Source organism: Chelonia mydas, chromosome 4, assembly GCF_015237465.2.
Source record: "Chelonia mydas isolate rCheMyd1 chromosome 4, rCheMyd1.pri.v2, whole genome shotgun sequence".
Lineage (NCBI taxonomy): Eukaryota > Metazoa > Chordata > Testudines > Cheloniidae > Chelonia > Chelonia mydas.
This window is the reverse complement of record NC_057852.1, coordinates 35805442-35825720: the sequence shown is the minus strand read 5'-3', so window position 1 is coordinate 35825720 and position 20279 is coordinate 35805442. Positions and strand designations below refer to the sequence as shown.

Sequence of the window (20279 nt, the reverse complement as noted above, 5' to 3'; positions counted from 1 at the left end):
TCAAATGGTCAGACCACCTACAAATTAATGGCTATTTTAATAGTGGTCAGAAAGCTAACACACACATTCAAAGTGGTCAACTAAATAGTTCCTGCAAAATGAGTGCTTATATGCACAGTTACTCATTTGTGCAAGGAAACACCCACTCTGTCCACATAGAAGCTGTGCTTGTAAATTCTGCATTTGCAGTTTAGATAGCCAGGTTTCAAAGTTAGTCCCTTGGGAATCAAACAAAGGAAGAAGACATAGAGTGAGATCCTGGCTCCATTGAAGTCAATGGGAGTTTTGCTGCTGGCTTCAAGGGGCCAGGATTTCACCTCAAAAATTAATTTATTTTAATAACTGAGGAATATAGGAATTGCCCTTTCGGCCCAGACTAGTGGTCCATCTAGGCTAGTATCTTGTTTCTGATAGTGGCCAGAACCAGCTGCTCCAAAGGAAGAGTCAAGAATGCAAAGTAAGAAATTATGGAATAACTTACCCAAAGTGGTTGATTCTTCCTAAACCCTGTCAGTTAGTGGCTGGCAGTATGTTAAATTTACATAATCAGGTTTAAGTGTTGTCTAATTCAATTTCTTTATTCATCAAACAGGCTTTGAAACAAAACCCTACATCTAAACACTCTTTTAAAATCATTTAATGTGATCTATGATTTCTTTCTCCACCAAAGACAAAGCAAATTTATTGCATTTACAGGTTATTCTGCATGAAAGTAAATTGATTTCAAGAGTACTTAAAAACTTACCTATCTTCTGTGAGGTTCAAAAGTTTATGCTGGAGAACTTCCCAGGCAAAAAAAGATAGCTTATGCTAATTATTTAATGTTTCTGTCTAGAAAGAAAAACCTATAAAAATTCTTGCTTGCACAGTGTGCATTTCTTAACAGACCATCTAAAGGTCAAACCTTATTTGCCTTATTCATGGGAATAATTCCCCTGAATCAAATAGGTACCACATATATGAGCAAGGTGAGGAAGTTTAGGCCTTTAACAGTAGTAAATAATATTTGGCAGTAAAATACTACGGGTGGGATACCCAAGGGACTTAGAGGATGCAACACTAAGCAACACAATGCCTAACTTTTAAGCACCTAGAAAAAAATCAGACAAACCACACTGTGATCCACAAAGTCAAGTTAGGAACCTGGGCTCCATAGACAATGACTGGGGAGAAATAGATGCCTATAAATGCCAGCCACAAAAGCCAGTATGCTAAGCAGCTTGTTGTCTAAGCTAGCCAGTGGGAGACGCTGACCAGAAGAGTGTGTGCTAAGCCCCACCCATCTCTCAGAGGTAGGCACTGTGACGTTGCACTCCATATTTTTATAAAAATATGTTTATAAGTGTGGATATGATGTAACTAGAATATGCTTTATGCAAAAGGTCTCTTGTAAGGTATAATTACAAATCTTATAATCTACTGAGTGTGGTCATCCTATTTGTATGAATGTATTATTCTTGTATCTAAGACTAGGTTCTGTTGTAATGATGCAAAGTGTGGGCCATTAATGGTGGTTTGGAATCTTGATGGCTCCCATTAACCAGGACAATTGGTTGTAAATGGCTCTGTTTACTTGTAAGACTTCCTGTATATGTGTGTGCCAGACAGCGGGTAATAAAGTCTCACAGGACAGGTGATTATGTCACCTGAACTGGAATCCATCTTTAACCTGGTGCTTTTCCATTTAGAAGGAGGGGTAGGAACCCAGAGAGAGACAAAGGATTCCTGCCTTGTGCCAAAGCTATTAAAGGCGGTGGAACAGAACAAAAGGAATCCCCTGCTTTTCACCTAAGATGCCTGCTGAAACTAACAAGGTCTGTACAGGGAGAAAGGATTGGACCCAGACCAGAAAGGAGTCTAGTCTGTGAAAGAAGTTTATTGAAACATCTCTAAGGGTGAGATTTACCTGTATTCAGTTTCTTAATGTATTAGACTTAGACTTGTGTGTTTTGTTTTATTAGGCTTGGTAACTTACTTTGTTCTGTCTGTTATTACTTGAAACCACTTAAATCCTACTTTTTATACTTAATAAAATCACTTTTGTTTATTAATTAACCCAGAATAAGTGATTAATAGCTGGGGGAGCAAACAGCTGTGCATCTCTCTCTATCAGTGTTATAGAGGGCGAAAAATTTATGAGTTTACCCTGTATAAGCTTTATGCAGAGTAAAACCGGATTTATTTGGGGTTTGAATCCCATTGGGAGCTCAGTGTCTGGGTGCGGAAAACAGGAGCACTTCTTAAGCGGTTTTCAGTTAAGTCTGCAGCTTTGGGGGCATGGTTCAGATGCTGGGTCTGTGTTGCAGCAGGCTAGCATGTCTGGCTCAACAAAGCACGGTTCTTGAGGCCCAAACTGGCAGAGAAAACAGGCTCAGAGGTAGTCTCAGCACATCAGGTGACCGTCCTAAGGGGGTCTCTGTGACTGAACCTGTCAGGAGACAGAAAAGTGCCTATTATCAGCTTAGTGATCCACAAATGGGAACCTTCCACCTGGAGTGAGGAGGCTTAGGCACCTATGCTGCTTTCTGAGGAGATGAATTAGTGTCAGGATCCTGGCTGCAAGGTGTGGGTCAAGGCTAGAAGTTGCAGTCTGTGCTGGTGTCATGCCAAAGGGCTAGGCTGTAGTCAGTAATCCTCGGTTTACTCCATTGTGGGATTTTTTGAACCTTCCTGTGAAGCTACAGGAGCTGGCCATTGTCAGGATACTGTAACAGACCATTAATCTGATCTGGTATGGCAATACTTTTATACCGAAAAGCAATTTAAATGAATACAGGGGCTACACAAGGAAAGCAGTGACAGCTAAAGCCATCAAGTAAAATAGTATTGTCTAATATTTGATTTCCTTGAGTTCCAGGTGATGTTTTACAAAAAGAAAGTTACTGTGTGCCAGGTAAACAGTGAGATACAGAAGGAGATAGCAGACAATTGTGAGTGTAATTACTCTCTTCCTACTACATGTCTTTCATTGTTTGCTTTTAAGATGGCTGCTAAATTATTTCATGGGAATATTTAAACTGCCTCAACTGCAGGTACATCATTAAAAAAAACAACAACCAGCTATTTGTTTAGAAATCTCCTCCATGCCATATATAGCAGTAAATATTTCCCCCCAAAAGCTGGACTTTTCCATGGGAAACTCCCCCAAATCTAATTTACAATGAAGGACCAACGAGGCAGTCCAGCCCCAGCCCCACTCCCTTATGCCAAAAATCCTTCTTTGTGTGAAATTAAGGTTGAGAATATAAATACTGAAAAGTCAGGAGAGTCTCACTTCTGTGTGTAACACCAATCTTAACCTGCCCCATCCGACTTCCACTGAGTCGGAGTCTCATTTATCAGTGTGAGTGAGGAATAAGCCCTGTTATTAATGCTCAGTTAAGACAATAGTTTCCTACATCTCAAAGCCAATCCATCTTATTAAATCTCTCAAAAAGATATCATCAATTAGGAGTGCACATGGTACTGGAGAAACAAGGAAGAAAACTCAGTCCTTGCTCAAGCGGTTGAACCAGCTAAATCCAAACCCTTATTTTCTTAGGCATACTAATTACACTTCAGGGGTCGAGCTTCACCTCTAGTTCAGTTTGCTCTCCGTTCACCACACAAACGTGGTCGCTGGTGCAGCCAGTATTCGGTTGCAGGAGTATAATGACATTTTGAAAGCGTATGAACTTTGCACCAACTCGCTGAATTAAGTTAAATCTGAAGAAGAACTGGAGATTATTTAGTCTTCAGTGGTGTCAGGTCTGAGGTGGTTGCATGCTTACCTACCTGCCAGCAGAAATATAGGCAGCCAGGGAACTTTACCTATGAAAATGTGGGCATCTTGGGAGGTTTGGCACCTACAGAATTACACAGCAGCTGCTTGGGGGTTTTGAGACTATGGTGCCTAAGTGCCAGTTGGGCGCCCAAGTCCCCATTGTGAGTCCAACCCTTATTTTCTATGTGGAGAAGCCACTAGACATGCCTCGTTGCAATTATTATTGTAAGCGAGTGTTGCAAAATACTGATGTTCGAGAAGGGAAGTTCCTCTTTTGAAATAATGAGGAGACAAGACATTACTTACCCTAGTAATTTTTTGTTTAGCAAAACCATATCAGTATTAGTGCCCTCACTTTAAAATGATATCATGGACACAGAAAGGGTTCAAAGAAAAGGCAACCAGACCGAATAAGGGATTTGAAAATAAGATCATGAGGAAAAGTTAAGGGAGTTTAACTTGCTTAGCCTCAAGAGATAAAGTACAGGTGTGGACATCACTGGGAAGATGTAGGGATGCTATGTTCAGGGGCTCCATCTTTAGTAGCCAATAGGAAAGAGGGCTGGTGCACATGGTGTAGCAATACGCACTAGAAAGATGTGAATTTTAATATACACTAATGTGTTTTGCACACCCTGGCCCATACAGATCCTGTTGGTGCGCACTAAAAGTCCCCTAGTGCATGCAGCAGGTTCTACATAGGCCAGTTAACGTGCACTACGTTGGTGTGCCTTAGAATTCACATCCTTGTAGTGCACACTGCTGCACCATTTAGACAAGCCCATAGGAGTCTGATAAATGTGAGCCTCTCTTCCTGCATGATTTGAGTGGTGGAAGTGAGAAGCAGCTCTCTCTCCTGGTTATCCTCTCCCATGCTAGCCCCTCTTGCTGCTGCAAGAAGGTGATAGGTCTTCTAGTCCTTCCCTAAACTCTGCATGTACCTTGATTATAATTCTCTCTCTCTACACTGGATTTATCTTCCATTAAGGAAAACACATTTTCAGATCGAAAGAAGTTGATAGTGACTGTGTAACATCTGTGGTACCAAAACTGTGGCTATGACTACACTAGGCTATGACTGCACCGAACAGCTGTGCCACTGTAAGTTCTTTACATGCTGTAATCCAGTGAAGCTCTCCCATTGACTTAATTAATCCACCCCCAATGAGCAGTGGTAGAGAGCTTCTTCCACTGACATAGCACTGTCCCCACTGGCACCTAGGTCAGTGTAATTTATGTTACTTGGGAGGGTGGGGTGGCCCCAAGCAACAGTTATACCGACATAAGTGGTAGGATAGACACAGCCTGTGTTTTTTTTCCCCAATGTAGCTGGAGGATCTGTGGCAAAGATAAGCATGTTTTGTTGATCTGAATAAACAAGGCTGAGCAGTCACCTAATATCTGCTTTTGAGCAACGGGCTATGCCCAAATAACAAAATGAACATTCTGTACATATAACCTGTGCCCAATACGAATACATATCCGTGCAGATATTTATTCAGATTTCATATAACTAAATGCAAATGTGTTATTTCTAAGAATAAAAGTTAACAGTACAGTAGAGGTGACAATTGTTGATAATGGGTGGGGGCAAAATTTTGAACCCATTCCCTGCAAAAAAAATTGTATAAACCCTGGCAGAAATCTGCAGGGCACGTGACCCCCCTCCCCATGCATCACCTATAGAATACAGGTTACTTTGTCCAGTGATATTAGCAATACTGTCCTCAAAGCAAATGATCAGGCATGTCCCAGAACTTCTCTTTAATGAGGGCCTTTTTCTGCAAATAACTTCAGAATTTGCCATTGACTTCAATGGGTGCAGGACTGAGTTCCTAGAGCATCCTAAGCTGCTAAATTCCTTGACAGAATAGTTCTGGTCACTGCTTAATTTGCGTCAGGCTGAGTCCCGGCACCTCTATGCTTAGCAGTTCATAGCCCTGCCACCTCTGGGCTTGCCGCATCAGTTATGAATGTAAAAAAAATTGCTTGAATCCCAGCGCTCCTTTCATTAGCACTCGTTCAGTAATGTGTTCTCTGTGGACCCAAAATTACTGGCAAGGATCACAGAAAATCTATGTCAGGTCCCACTATGTTAATATGACAGTTCAAGGATAATTAACAGAAGATATAGAATGAAAGATATCAATTTATGATAACGCCCAGTCTGCATCAAATAAACTTTGGTCCATTACTCAAAGTTACTTTTCTGATTTAATGTGCTACTGTTTTCATCCATATACAGCATAAAACAAATCTTGAGTGTGTGGTTCCCTTCAGAGTTCCTACTATTAAGATATTTTGTATCAGTAGCACCTTAAGGCCCCAACCACATATTAGAAAAAGTCCCTGTCCCAACACCTTAGTTTACATAGACAAGGCAGATAGAAGGCGTGTGGGGAAACAGAAGCACAGAAAATGAAGTGACTTGTCCAAGGTCACACACCTGGTCAGTGGCTATGCTGGTCACAGAAGTCAGATCATCTGACTCCCAGTCCAGTACCCTAACCACTAGGCTACACTGTCTAGCTTTCCAATATTTTGCCATTCAACATTTATTTGCAGTCCCACTTTTCAGCTAAGAAAAGTCTGAAGCTACAGAGATCCAGCAGCAAAGTTAATATGAGAGAGAAATGCACCCTAATAATCCAAGCAACTGTATTATTGCAGTAAATGCTAATGACGCTATCCTAAAAGCATGGCTTTTTAAAGAGAGAGAGAGTGTGAGTGAGTGAGTGAGTGAGAAACCCATTCCTTGGGCAAGAGCAACTGGGCCTGACTCTCCTCTCACTTACATCAGTGTAAATTGGGAGTAGCTTCACTGGAGGCAGTGGAGTTCCACCAGTGTAAAATTGGTGTAGAGGAGAGGAGAATCAGACCCAGTTGCTATTGTCCAAGGAATGGGTTTCTCTCTCTCTCTCTCTCTCTCACACTGTCTCTCTCTCTCTAAAAAGCCATAACCTGGTCATTAAAGATTCTTTAACCTCATATTAACTATAACTTTCCTAGAAAAAATCCTCCTACACCCAAGTGCTTATCAAATAATAAGCAGATGAATGGTGGGAAGATAAAACAGATTACCCGACTGATGATAGCATGAAATCTGATTCAGGAAGACAATCATTCCTTATCATCATCAAATATCACAGAGTTCTTGTAAGTTAGTTCTGTTTCAGGAAATGAGAGGAAAGCAAGAGACATGAAAAACAGCACAGACAATAAAAGCACATAAAAGTTGCACAACTGTGGGTTTTCCAATCACAGCAACCTCCGCCGTCAGTCTGTAACAAGATACTTTTTGACAGAAAAACACACCCACACAAGACTGTTGCACTAAAAAGACATTCTGGGATATGTATGACAGAGATGATTTTCCTTCACTTTGTTACCAGTATATCCTTTTGAGGATTATCATATTAAAAGCAATAGCACTAAGATCTAAAATTCTCTCTGAAGTAAGGCTTTTTAAAAAAAATATAAACAAAAAACTGTACACACCAAATAGTTACATCACAAGAATCATTTTAAATGAGCACAAGCAACATATCTAGCCAAATGTACCTAAAGCAATTAAGCACTTTCATATACAAAAGGAAGTAATATACTGTATTGTTTAATCATCTGTGGTATGGAATTTGTGTATTTATAGTAATCTAAGCATGTGTTTTATAACATTGTAGTATTTATTCACAAGGAGTCAAATCCTGCAAAGTTTATTCAGGCATAACACACATTGATTTCAACGGGAATATTGCAAAAGTATAGATTACAAGATTTGGCACACAGATATCATACTGTCACATACAGAGTATGGGAGATGCAGTATTGTCTAACAGTTAAGGCTGGGATTTAAAAGACCTGGAATTTATTTCCTACTCTGCCACTGACTCCAATGAATTGAGCTGTAGCTCACGAAAGCTTATGCGCAAATAAATTTGTTAGTCTCTAAGGTGCCACAAGTACTCCTTTTCTTTTTGCGAATACAAACCAACACAACTGCTACTCTGAAACCTGTCACTCACTGTGCAATCCTGTGAAAGTAACTTACAGTAACTGACATACAGAGAAGTTTCTGTAATTAATACCTGCTCATTTTTGTAAGGAACTTGGAAACCATTGGATGAAAGATGCTATAACTGAACTTTTATTATGCAGTAAGTTTGCATCAGGACTCAAAATAAAATATTATTTTTGACTGAACTTGGATTGCCAGCCAAGAAAGGATTTTTCTTCTCTAACAGTCAGTAAAATTTGATCAGACTCAGCATTTGTTTCTTAAAACATAAGAAAAGTTACTTTATTCTCATTGGCAAATACCTTAATTAAGCCGTAAATGTAAAACCAAACAAACCCAATGAAAACAAACCTAAATGTTTCCCTAAAAGCAGAGTCTTTATAATATAAACACCCTGACGGGTGGGGGAAAATCTTTCTGTATAGAGGAATTACAATACAAATATGTTTTCCTTGATGTAATCACTTTATGATCGAGCATTTGTCTCTGTGGCCAAGACACTGCAGAGGTGACGCTGGAGTGTCACCAAAGAACAGTTCAGTTCTGAATACTTTTGATTGTAGGGATTCAATACTGGGCATGTGGGCCAGTGACTAGGATACATTGTTAGGAGCTCAGTTGAAGGTGACTTGAGCACAAGACGACTGGGCTTAGTCTTTAGCTCACAGATTGAATTCTAAAGGACAGCAGTACATCCTGGATCTTGTCTGGAGCCCCAGTGAAGTGAATGCACATTGGAGGAAACCTCATGTGAGGATCTGAGCATGGTGTGATTGCTGAAAGTTACACATAATTAAGGACACAAATATCTATTTGTAAGCTAAGAACTGAAGAGAGTTTCCCTTTTCTGTGTTTAGATCATATTAGGGTAACATTTACAAATTTTATTTATCACATTAATTCCTATGATTCTAATATGTACTGGCATAAATACATCTACTTTATGTTTTACACATTATCAGCTGGGAGCATTGCTTTCATAGTCTAATTTTGTCTATCTTTGAGACAAGCTATTAAAGAAAGAGGCACACCTGAAAAATTCAGTGACTTAAGCAGACAACCAAATTGGCCATCAGTTATGGTAAAACAACAAATTGAATGTAGAAATCCTCCCAACTCCATGAGTTATGGACAAAGCCAGTCCTTGAGGGAGAAGTTGGAGACAATCCTACAACTACATATAAAGAAAACTGGGTAAGACTCTATACATATCTCACGTTCCAACCTCAACTCTGGTGGTTACCAGAGTTTCAGCGGAACTGCTTGTTAGCATTGTTATGAATTAAGAGACACTAAGCACCTATAAATGAAAATGTTTTAGAAAAATTGCCATTTGAAATTAATTTTTGCACATTCACTTCCAGTCCCAAGTGGGTTGTTGTTTCCCCTGCCCACTGTAAAGTTTAGTACAATTTTCTTTGTCTGTTTTTGAATTATCCCAGGATTTTAAAATGTGATTTCCACATTTTTAAAGACATTGTTCAGTAATTCCTTTGTGATTGGAGATCTCAAAATTAGTTTTGTTTTAAACTTGAAACAGATGTAGTCCAAAGTAGTTTGTGTGCTTTACTAAGTGTGATACTGATTGAACACTAGGTACTACAAAATGAATGTGGGAAGACTGAAAACTGTACAGAGGGCCTAATTTGGCATTCATCATGCGCTCTACACTCAGACATATGCATGTGTGTATTTACAGATGCTCTCTTTCTTTCAACTCCAACAGGATCTTAAAGACAAAACACTGTTTAATGCAACACTAGACTGAGATTCTGAACCTACAGATGTCAAGGAATTCAGATATTTATTACAATGATAACTGTTATTCAGTCATGGTGAACATGTGGTATTTACTATAAGATCAAAGCTATCACCATAGTGAGTAATACAAAATGCTTCACTTATAAAAGAGGGCAGGCAATGATTGTTTGGAAATATAATGTTCATTTTTACTGACTTTTATGAGCGTGATGGGTTCCCCCTGGTGTGCCACTGAGCCCTCTGACCCACCAGCCTGGGCTCCCTCTCACACTGTGCTGCTGTGACAAGCTGCAGACCCGCTCCTAATCTTATACTTCCACCGCATTTACACAGGCAGGGATACACCCAGCTGCAGTTACCTGCAGGCTCTGACCAGCTACTGCATGAACCAACAGTAGAGAGGCTACAGCCAAAATAACCAGTTTCCCAGCCTAGGTCCCCAGAGCTGTATCGTCCTGCCCTGGTCTAAACCCCAACCAGTATAAATTTATTATCCAGTTTGCTTCCCCTCCCCCCCCTCAATGTGAGGAGGAAATGCAACAGCCCCTCTGAGCTAGGATTCCCAAGCACTTAACTTCAAACTTACTGGTTTAGATTAAAACATAAAATAAATGTATTAACTACAAAAATATAGATTTTAAGTGATTCTAAGTGGTAGCAAACAGATCAAAGCAGATTACTTAGTAAGTAAACAAAAATGCAAACTAAGCTGATCATACTAGATAAACTGCTAATTCATATCCAATCTCTCACCTGCAGAGATGGTACAAGCAGGCTTGCAGATTCTTAAGGGACAAGCTACACTTGGTTTACAGCTTGGAATCCTCAGGTCTTTCATACACAGGCTAGAAATCCCTTTAGCCTGGGTCCAGCACTTCTCCCAGTTCAGTTTTTGTTCTTTAGGTGTTTCCAGGAATCTTCTTATGTGGGGAGTGAAGAACAGATGATGTCACTCTCTGCCTTAGATACCTTTATTATACGGAGGGAACTGTCTGAAACTCAGCTTGTGGAAAAACACTGACATCCCAAGATGGATCATGTGGCCTGGTTACATGCCCTTGCATACCTTGCTGAGTCATAGCAGCCTTACTTACAGATTGTATGGAGCGTTCACAGGAAGGCTCACCAAATGATGGATAAGCTTCTCCTGAGGCCTTCTGTTTTCCCTAATGGCTCATTACCTTGAATACGCCCTTCAGCACCCACTATCTAGACTGAAAGCATCTTGCCTAGTAGGCATCACCCAGGTATAACTACATTTGAAACACAGACACATAGCCAATATTCATAACTTCAGATACAAAAATGATACATGCATACAAATAGGATAATCCTATTCAGCAAATCATAACTTTTCCAATGACATCTTACATTACCTGTCTTGCATAAAATGAATCATTATACTATGAAGAATATGGAGTGCAGTGTCACAATGGGTTTACGATCTTAACCATAAAGTTTCATGAATAAAGATTCCTCCTTCTCCTCAGTGAGCAGTGTCCTGTCTCACATTGCATTGCGAAATGTACAGGATAATTTAGTTGGGTAGTTCATTTGATGTAACCTACCAGTTTTCAATTTACTTCCGATTTTAAAATGTAAGTCGATATTTTAACAACACTGACAAGTATTCGGCATACCACATTATAAGCAGATATTTTGTTTGTTTCTAAATAAAGTCTAGTGGGGAAGGGTGGTTAATAACAGGGGAAAAATACACTTGGGAACTAGTTAAGTGTCTTTCAGTGGCTTACATGCAGAATGGTGTCCAAAAGCAATTAACTGACCATTTGACTCAGCCTGTTTTGCTGCCTAGAAATATAACTTTAAAACTTTTTATATCAAAAAATGTTTATTTAGAATGGACTACTGAGAGTTGCTTACACAAAAGTCCCATTAATCACCACTAACTTCGGTGAGGGCTGTGAGACAGTAAATCGAGTAAGATTTTGCTCAAAATAAAATAATCAGTGGCACAGAAATCTGATCATGGTAGTGTTAAGAGAACTTTTTTCTTACACTGATAGAATGCAAACAACATGTAGGATACACCTAGATAAACTCTATCCCTCATAGATCCTGTACAAGAACCCAGATAGAAACAAACTTCTGAATGGAGCTAGAACACTTCCTTTAACTTTAATTAATACATGTCAGGTATGCTGACACCTTCTACAAGACGGGTCAATTTTAATTAATATGATTATATGGACATTGCTTATATGGGAGTGTAGTCTCAGGCAGTACACCTGCCCTGCCTCCCCCATGACAGTTTCTGGGAGCTTTTCACTCATTTTCGTTTTTATTAAAATGTTTCTCAGCTCCGTTGCTGTGTGAAAGGCCACAGCACCAGCAAAGGAAACCGACCGACTGTACGAGTGTACAAAGCAAGCGGTAGAGTCCGCCACACACAGAGGGCTGCTAAATGCGCAAAGAAAACACAGCGACAAGAGAAGAGGGAAATACATTTCTGTCATCCCTTGCCGATCTGGTGACCAGCAGGCGTTATTCCCAACAATCAGAGGTTCGGACCGCCGCCTGGTTTTTAAGTTGCTGGCGCCCCTTTAATTATCCGCCTTGCGGACCGCTGTGCTGGGCACTTACATGACGCTCGCCGAAGAGAAGCCGCCGGTCCAGCGGGTTTGTTTCGGTGGCCGTCCTACGCGAAGCCCTCCTGGGACGGCTGAAGCCGCCGCCCGAGCGCTGCGAACTACAAGTCCCATGGTGCAGCTGCTCCCCCTCCCCCACCCCGGGCAGGCAACGGGAGGGGAGTGCGGGGAAAAGTCCTGTCCTCTGCCAGCTCTGCATAAACAGTCTCGTGTTTACGCCGAGCCTGGAGAGGAGCAAGCTCAGGGCGCGGGAGAGGCTCGTTTCGCTCCCGCGACACCCCGCTGGCATCCGCCTGGCTGCGATCTGGGGCCCGCCGGCGGAGGTGAGCGCACAGAGCTGAGCGCTGTTTCTTGCCGCTAGTTCTTTCCCCGGGGGGGGGCAGTTTACAGGGGATGGATGGGAGCGGTGGGGAAAGGGGGGCCGACGTCCGCAGGGGCTGCCCCACGAGCGGGGTGGGGGGCGGGGGGTGGGTAGCGAATCAGTGGGGTGGGGCTGATTTGCGGATGCAAAGGGCGGCGTGCCATGACCCGCGCCCGTGGCAGGCAGCCGGCGGTTCGCTAGTCGCTCTAGTGGCTGCTCGTCGGAGCGGGGGGCAGCTGGTAACCCCGCCAGGCAGGGGACTTCCCGCTGGCTTGCACGTGGCGTAGCGCAGCTGCCCGCCCCGGCGCGGGGCGCCTTCGAGCCCTGCTGTTCGAGGCGAGCCAGACGCTCCAGCGGCGGCGCCAGGCGTGGGCGTGTTTCACTTTGGATGCGCTGCCGGCAGCTGCTTCTGGGCCAACGAAATCGGCGTCTGGGGTTTTTCAGCTGCGAGGAGAAAAAAGTCCCACCCGCAGGTGGCAGCCAAGGGAGCGGGCCTCCTCCTTTCCCCTGCCGTTGGCACTGAGGGGCAGGTTCTTGTTCACAGACAGAGATGTGCGTGGGACTGTGCATCCGCCTGCTGCCCTCATCCATTTAGCGTAGCTTCCTTTTTTGCATGGGTGAAGAGATGCCTCCTCCCGGTCTGCGGCGGGATGGAGCTTGGAGGGACACCTCTGCTGCGATGTGAGGGCGCGTGCCTGCTGCTGTTGGAGGCAGTGGGAGTTTTGCCATTGTCTTCACTAGGCGCAGGATCAAGCCCTTAATCGTCAGGACCCTGGATGCCTGTACTAGATCTTGCTGCACTGTCAACTCAGTAAATTTACTCTTTTTAAAAAAGAAAAACATTACAAAGGAATAAACATAGCAAGATATGTGGGGGAGGGGGGGGAGGTTTTCTTTACTCTAGTCAATTCCCAGGCATTATGGGAAATTCTGCTCTTGGACCTTGTGACAGGTGTTCGACTCACCACCGTGGCACCCCCTGCTGGCCATTAGCTCGGGGTTGCCAGTGCGTCCTCCTCAGGTGGTGTCCTGCCTGTCCTCACTCCACTGTCTCTGCATCCAGGACCTGCGTCGCTCCCCAGACCTGGTCGTCCTCTTCTGGACACAGCCCTCCCGCTCTGCCCCTACTCGGTTCTATCCCCTGTTCTAGGGGGCCAACAGTCCTCAGTCCAACTGCTTGCCTCACTGGTGAACTGCAGTCCAGGTTTTAGCTGATTATCTCAGTAGCAAACTTCAGTCTATACACTGACCATGCCCCTCAGTGGCAAGTGGAGGCAAAGTCGGGGAGGAGGGAGAGAAGATTCAGGCCCGCCCGCTACTCTGGGTCCCAACCCAGGGATCCCGTGGCCAGCAGCCATGTGCTACCCCTCCTCCAACTCTGCCATCTCCTTCTCTGCAGTCCCAATACCTCCTCTGCCTGTGTATCAGGCCCTCAGTTTGGCAGCAGTCAGCCTGTTGACCCCGCCCAGCACTGCTCTGTCCATTGTGCTCCAGTTCGCTAAGCCAGGGGTTCTCAACCTTTTCCTTTCTGTGGCCCCCACAACGTGCTATAAAAACACCACGGTCTACCTGTACCACAATAATTGTTTTTCTCCGTATAAAATCTATGGCTGGCGTTAAGGGGTAGGAAGCAGAGCAATTGCCCAGTAGCCCATGCCACAAGGAGCCTCGCAAAATTAAGTTGCTCAGGCTTCAGCCCCAGGTACTGGAGCTCAGGCCCCTAGACTACAGTCCTCCATGGTGGAGCTTCAGCTTTCTGTCCTGGGCCCTAGTAAGGCTAATGCCAGCTATGCTTGGGAGACCCCCTCAAACCAGCTCTTGGCCCCGCTGGGGGCCCCAGACCACCGTTTGAGAACCTCTGCGCTGAGCAGCCAGTTCTCCTCCCTCAAACTGTAGGGAGTGACTGCCTCTGCTTAGCTCAGCAGCCCCTTCTTATATGGCTGGCCCTGATTAGCTCCTCCAATAAACCTTCCCCTAACTGTCTGACACTACAAGCCTTTTCCTTATTGGCTGCCTCCCATGCAGGCAGGGTTGCTTTAACCCCTTATATACCAGTGAGGGGGCAGCTGCCCCATCACAGACCTATAAATTCCCTTTTAATCAATGAGAGTTGCAAGGATGCATTTGAGGGTGGAATGCAGCTGTTTGTCTACACTCATCATTGCAGTATCCAAAGATTTGTCATATAGAATCTGAATTTACAGGGTTTTTTATGGTGGAGAAATTATTTGTTAAATGAGCATGCACAAACATTTATTATGGCCTCTATTAGGAATTGATATCTTCTACGTGGGGAGGATAGACCTGATGGTTTAACCAGTTTGTTCCCTTTCTAAGTTTTATGAGATTTAATGGAGTCAGAATTGCTTTCAAAACAGTTGTATCATTAGTGTTTTCACATTTGTAATCTGGCTTTGTGGGCCTCTTGCTGCTTGTTTTATTTGTCAGTAGAAAAAGTTTGAATGTGAGCGAAAAATTTGTTGTTAGAAATTTTCTTTTGTGGGGTGGGTGTACGGCAGCCTAACCCTTCAGCAAAAGATCCACAAATTCCCATGCACGGTGATGTTAACAGTCGGTGTCCCAAGGAAGTTGTGTGGATTTTTTGCTGATGGAGTTGTGTGGAATGTAAGGGGAAGTGAGCCAAGTATGCACATTCCAAATGTGAAATGACACTAAGGGTTCAACACTGTAGTCCTATGTATGTAAAACTCTTGCTAACGGCTGGGGGCTTTTTGCTTCCTTCAGGACTTGGCCCCAACTGGGCAAGAGTTTAATTAAGTGCATATTTCCATGCAAAATTCAAAACCCATATCTTAAAAATATATTGTAGCACCGTGGAAAAGATTTTGCTCCCATTGCAGCCCTGTCTAATCTACATGCTGTCCACTTACTGAGGTGTAATCCAGTATCTAGGAACTGCCTTCTCTGTTTGAGAGAACTTCCTGACATCCCCTCATGCCGCCTTAGGCCTTTAATAGAAGCAAATGGTAATTTGTAAAATTTGACATGCAAAATTTTGAACAAAACACACAGGCCTGCATTGGCATGTCACATTCACAACATCTGCAAATTCTTCCGAATACACTTCTCCGCTCTGGTAATTGAAAGACAGTAAGCATTACTGATGCACCTCCAACTGATTTAGGGGTAGACTGATGGAATGTAGAATTTTCCACTTGTAAGTTACAGGTTCAGATCTTTTCCAAGGTCAGGCATGACTGAAAGTTGCTCTTCATAAGCACCAAATCACTTTAGAAAGAACTATAATTGCATATTGCAGTTTTATAATTTTACTCAAAATCAACTATATTGTTTTCAAGATGGGCTGGGGAAAAGCAGAATTATTTACAGGTGTTATAAACAGCCTAGAAATCATAATCTACTTGAAATTAATTTGTTTCTTAACATTTAGGTTTTGCTTATAATGGCCAGGAAAACCATATTAGCACCACTCTAGCAAGTAATGCTTAAGTAGAGTTCACTAGTGTGATTTCCCTGGCCAGATTTATCCAGCACTGAAATGGGAGATGTTCTGTGCCTGAGCTGTTGCTTTGTAAGAAAAAGCATTGTGCCTTGTTTTGAATATCAATCAAGGAAGGAAAATAATTCCAGAGGTCTCGAGATATTTATATGGTATCTCTAAATACTGGCATCACAGAAAGGTGTCATAGTACCAGTAATCCATTCTTTGTATGTTTATAGATTAAAGTTGTGCAATCTTATGCTTGGAAAGGCAATCGTATGTCAGTCCATATCACAATGATGCTTCATGTAGCAATAAAATACAATAGACTGAACTGTAAACTGCTTTTAGTAATGACTGAGATGAAATGAATAATGTTGATTATGCACCTCATAGTCAAATGTACATATCAGTTAAGCGATGAACTTATTTGGATGTAGAAAAAAATACCGTTTAAACACAGTGCACAATTAGCTTGTGGTACTTTTTGCCACAAGCTATGTGGCCAAGAGTTAAATATGACATTTATGTGGACAAGAACATCCAGAATTACAATAGCACAGATTAAAAACAACAACAAGGAGTTTTGAAAGGGATATATCCCCCATATTTCCAGGCATGAGCCAACTGCTAATTAATGGAGTTTAGGAAGAAACTTTCCCTCTGGACAGACTCTTCCATAACTACAGGTTTTTTTTTGCATCTTCCTCTAATGCAACTAGTGTTGGCCACTGTTAGAGACAGGATACTGGGCTAGATGAACTACTGGTCTGGTGCAGTATGGCAAATCCTGTACCCCATTTTTGTTGGAGAAAGCAGGGGAATTTTCACACGCGCTTTAAATTCATTTTCGAAATCTGTAACGTATTACATACAGCAGCTACTCCTTAATGAGATTTCAGAAGGTAAAGTTTGTGTCAGTGGGTAGTTCTGAAAACTCTAGTGTTCTTCTGAGCTCCTTCTTGACTGTTCTACCATGGATAAATATTGACATAGTCAATAGGCCAGAAGGAGAGGGAGAATGACTCTATAGTCCAGGGGTTAGGGAACCCATCCGGGAAGTGCAAGACTGAGGGGTCTGTCCAATCACACTTCTGTTATTTAGCTGTAGTGCCACTGTTTCAAAACAGGAGACCAAGGAAACCCTACACCAGAATGTCCCACAGCATAGTGATTAGAGAGCTCTGAGACCTCTGTTCAAATCCTCTCCCCACTTTCTGGCAGGAAGAGGGGAATTGAACCTGAGTTTCCCACATCCCAGGCAAGCTGTACTTGTAAAGGGTACTTGTCACATTTCATATTGTCAAAGGAATATAATATAGTGATATAGAATATTCAGAGTAATTAACAAATACTATGTAATAGTTCCAATATGGGTCTACAAAACAAAACAAGTGCTTAGGCTTCCAGTGATGTTTCACCAAAATGTTTCTTCAAAGGTGAATCCATCTAGTAAGACACTTATAATAGGGGCAGAACTAGTTAATATATTTGCATAGTTTCATGCAAAGATCTCAAAACATTTAAAAATATTAAGGAAGTTTCATAACAGCCTGTACTTATGGTTGTATGCAGTGTTGTTGTAGACATGTCAGTCCCAGGATGCTAGAGAGACAAGATGGGTGAGGGAATATTTTTTATCAGACCAACTTCTGTTTGTGAGAGAGACAAACTTTTGCTCTTACACAGAACTTGGTCCGATAAAAGATATTACCTCACTCACCTTGTCTCTGTACTTTTTCTCATTTTACAGATGGGAAACCAGAGAAGCTTTTGATCTGTCCAGAGCCACATAACAAGTCAATGGCAAAACTGGGAATAGAACGATTGTGATTGACCTGGAGTTCTTAACTACCAGTCCTGTGCCCTAGCTGCTAGACTATGTTTACTACCCGTGGTTCTCTATAAAACAAGTACACATTAATTGATTAATAGTATGTAAAGTTCTTTAAATGATGCCTTCCAGGTGGATTTTTTTGGTATTGCAATAATTCCATGTTTCTTTCTTTCTTGTAGTTCTGAGAAGGATCATCATCATGAGCTCCATGGAAGAAGTGGAAACTGAAGAGACAGTAACTTGTCTCCATATAACTTTGTACCATCCTTGCCAGGAAGAAAAGCAGGTGTTCCGCAGCTTAAAATTCCACAAGCGAGAGCGGTGCAGGGTAGATGAAGTGGCAAAATTTGGCCGAGATTCTAACATCTGCCATTATAATTTAATGGATACCCGTGTTTCCCGGGTTCAGTTTACCCTGCAGTTTTTCAGGCAACTCAACAGCTCAGAACTTGGTTTTGAGATAAAGAACATGAGCAAAAAGACCAAGCTACTTGTGGACAACGTGGAACTGGACTACCTAAACAAAATTGACCTGCCATGGAAATGCATCATTCGCTTTGGAGACTACCAACTCTTAATGCAAAGACAAGATGGGGAATCAGTGGATTATTTTGAGATTTGCTTTGAGTTGTCCCAAGCTTCACTTTTGCAAGAGAGACACCTGCCTTCACTGCAGCCCATATCCGAGTGTGGTATTTTTCCTTCTTTGGTCTATTCCCAAGGAGTAAAACCAGTAGAGATGGATGAAAATGATTTGTGATAGAAGGGAGAAGGTTGCTTTCAACAGTGTCCAATATCTAATTCAGTATGACTTCAGAGGACCAAATCTTATCTCCTCAGTGGACTGCATTTGTTTTGCTTTTCATAGTTGCCACTGCTGTGTTATGTATTCTTCCCCTCTTGCACACTCTGTTTAAACATATCAGAACTTATTCATTTACAAATGTCATTAGTCCTGCATCATCTTTATTTAATGTCTATCCTGTCTCCTCCCTGCCACTGTGTTATCACCTTCTATGTTTGTCTGTGGTAAACCCCAATCAGAGTTAGTGGATCTTTGCATGGGCATAAAGGCCCATGGTAGCAGATCCAGTTGTAGGATTGGGGCCATAGATCATAAGCTCTTTCAGACAGGGTGTACCTGCCCTATAGTACCACTATTTGGCCAGGTGTCCTGTAGATGCTCCCTGCCTCACTTTTCCCAAGTGGGCTATCAGTAAGTTAAATGAGGCTTTATTTAGGGAATAGCATCCCTCTGAGGGGGTCTAGTTTATTAACTGGAGCCCCACTGAAAATGCATCCAAACATTCACCCCAGTGTCTTAGCTAGGAGACAGTCAGTCTTAATTTATCCATCCCACCTGAGTACACCAGTCCACTCCAGCAGTTCTCTCAGTTCAGGCCTCTTGCCACTATCTGGGAAGAATTTTCTCCAGAGTCAGATGTAGCTCTTCTCTGTAGCAGTATGTAGCTTGACAGCCTAGCCTTTAGTTGGGCATTCCCTGTGTCTAGGAGTGCACTTCTAGGCTCCTGGCTCTGGTGAACTTCCTGTCTCTAGAAACCAACTCAGCTGGTAATCCTTTGTCAGGGTCATTAGCTAATTAGTTGTCAACTAGGCACATAGGGATTTCATTACCTCCAGGTGGATTTGAGTTGGCTCGTTCTCCGATTCAGGAGCTGAAAGTGCCAGCCCCAGTAACACAGCCCCAGTAACACAGGGTCTCTCTCTATATATTTCTGTTTAATTATTTCTGTAAAACACGGTGCAAAGTTCTGGCTTTATAAATAACTACAAATGGCCAGGATTAATATGCAAACTTGTTATATTGCATTATTAACTTTGATACTGAAGTGCAATCTGTATTCAGACTGAGATCCATTTTCAACCCTAACTTCTATGTTAGGGTTGAAAATGAAACTCTGAAACTTTTTTATTCATATTTTGTGAAAATAGAGCTATTTTGTTGGTATATTTAGCCTCCTAGATACTAAGTTCAGAAGGGACCATTATGATCATCTAGTCCGACCTCCTGCACAACGCAGGCCACAGAATCTCCCCCACCCACTCCTGCGATAAACCTCTCACCTATGTCTGAGCTATTGAAGTCCTCAAATCATGGTTTAAAGACTTCAAGGAGCAGCGAATCCTCCAGCAAGTGACCCGTGCCCCATGCTACAGAGGAAGGCGAAAAACCTCCAGGGCCTCTTCCAATCTGCCCTGGAGGAAAATTCCTTCCTGACCCCAAATATGGCGATCAGCTGAACCCTGAGCATATGGGCAAGATTCACCAGCCAGATACCCAGGAAAGAATTTTCTGTAGCCCCACAGAAACATAATTTTTCTTCTAATCCTAAAGTGATCAGAATGTGCTATAATAAAAATGCTATTACATCTTCAAAGATGTGAGTGTAAATAAAATAATGTGAAAGTCCAGTTGAGGTTTTATTAAAAATGTTTGCACGCCTTATAA

At 42.4% G+C, this 20279-nt stretch overlaps 2 protein-coding genes across 11 annotated transcripts in view; one reads left to right on the top strand and one right to left on the bottom strand.

The window, feature by feature from the left end:
- Positions 1–19347, bottom strand: part of ALPK1 (alpha kinase 1) — an 82927-nt gene extending 63580 nt beyond the window's left edge. For 2 of the 10 annotated variants that reach the window (XM_043545338.1, XM_043545337.1), the window contains exon 1: positions 19170–19347. The gene's annotated coding sequence lies outside the window, so the exon portion shown is untranslated. Of the gene's footprint in view, positions 1–2145; positions 2424–12143; positions 12260–19169 lie in introns of those variants that run through there. The other 8 variants (XM_037897053.2, XM_037897055.2, XM_043545336.1 and 5 more) reach the window with 8 other exon arrangements.
- TIFA (TRAF interacting protein with forkhead associated domain) lies at positions 12229–20279 on the top strand. Its single transcript, XM_037897057.2, has 2 exons — positions 12229–12471; positions 17989–20279. Exons 1-2 carry the CDS (start codon positions 12261–12263, stop codon positions 18567–18569), a joined length of 792 nt encoding a protein of 263 aa, XP_037752985.2. The 5' UTR covers positions 12229–12260; the 3' UTR covers positions 18570–20279.

What these genes read in the sequence shown, in the direction of transcription:
- TIFA (XM_037897057.2), top strand. Translation starts at nt 12,261, where the DNA reads ATGGTGCAGCTGCTCCCCCTCCCCCACCCCGGGCAGGCAACGGGAGGG. An exon ending in TCTGGGGCCCGCCGGCGGAG is followed by an intron (nt 12,472 to 17,988) that starts GTGAGCGCACAG and finishes TCTTTCTTGTAG; the next exon opens with TTCTGAGAAGGATCATCATC.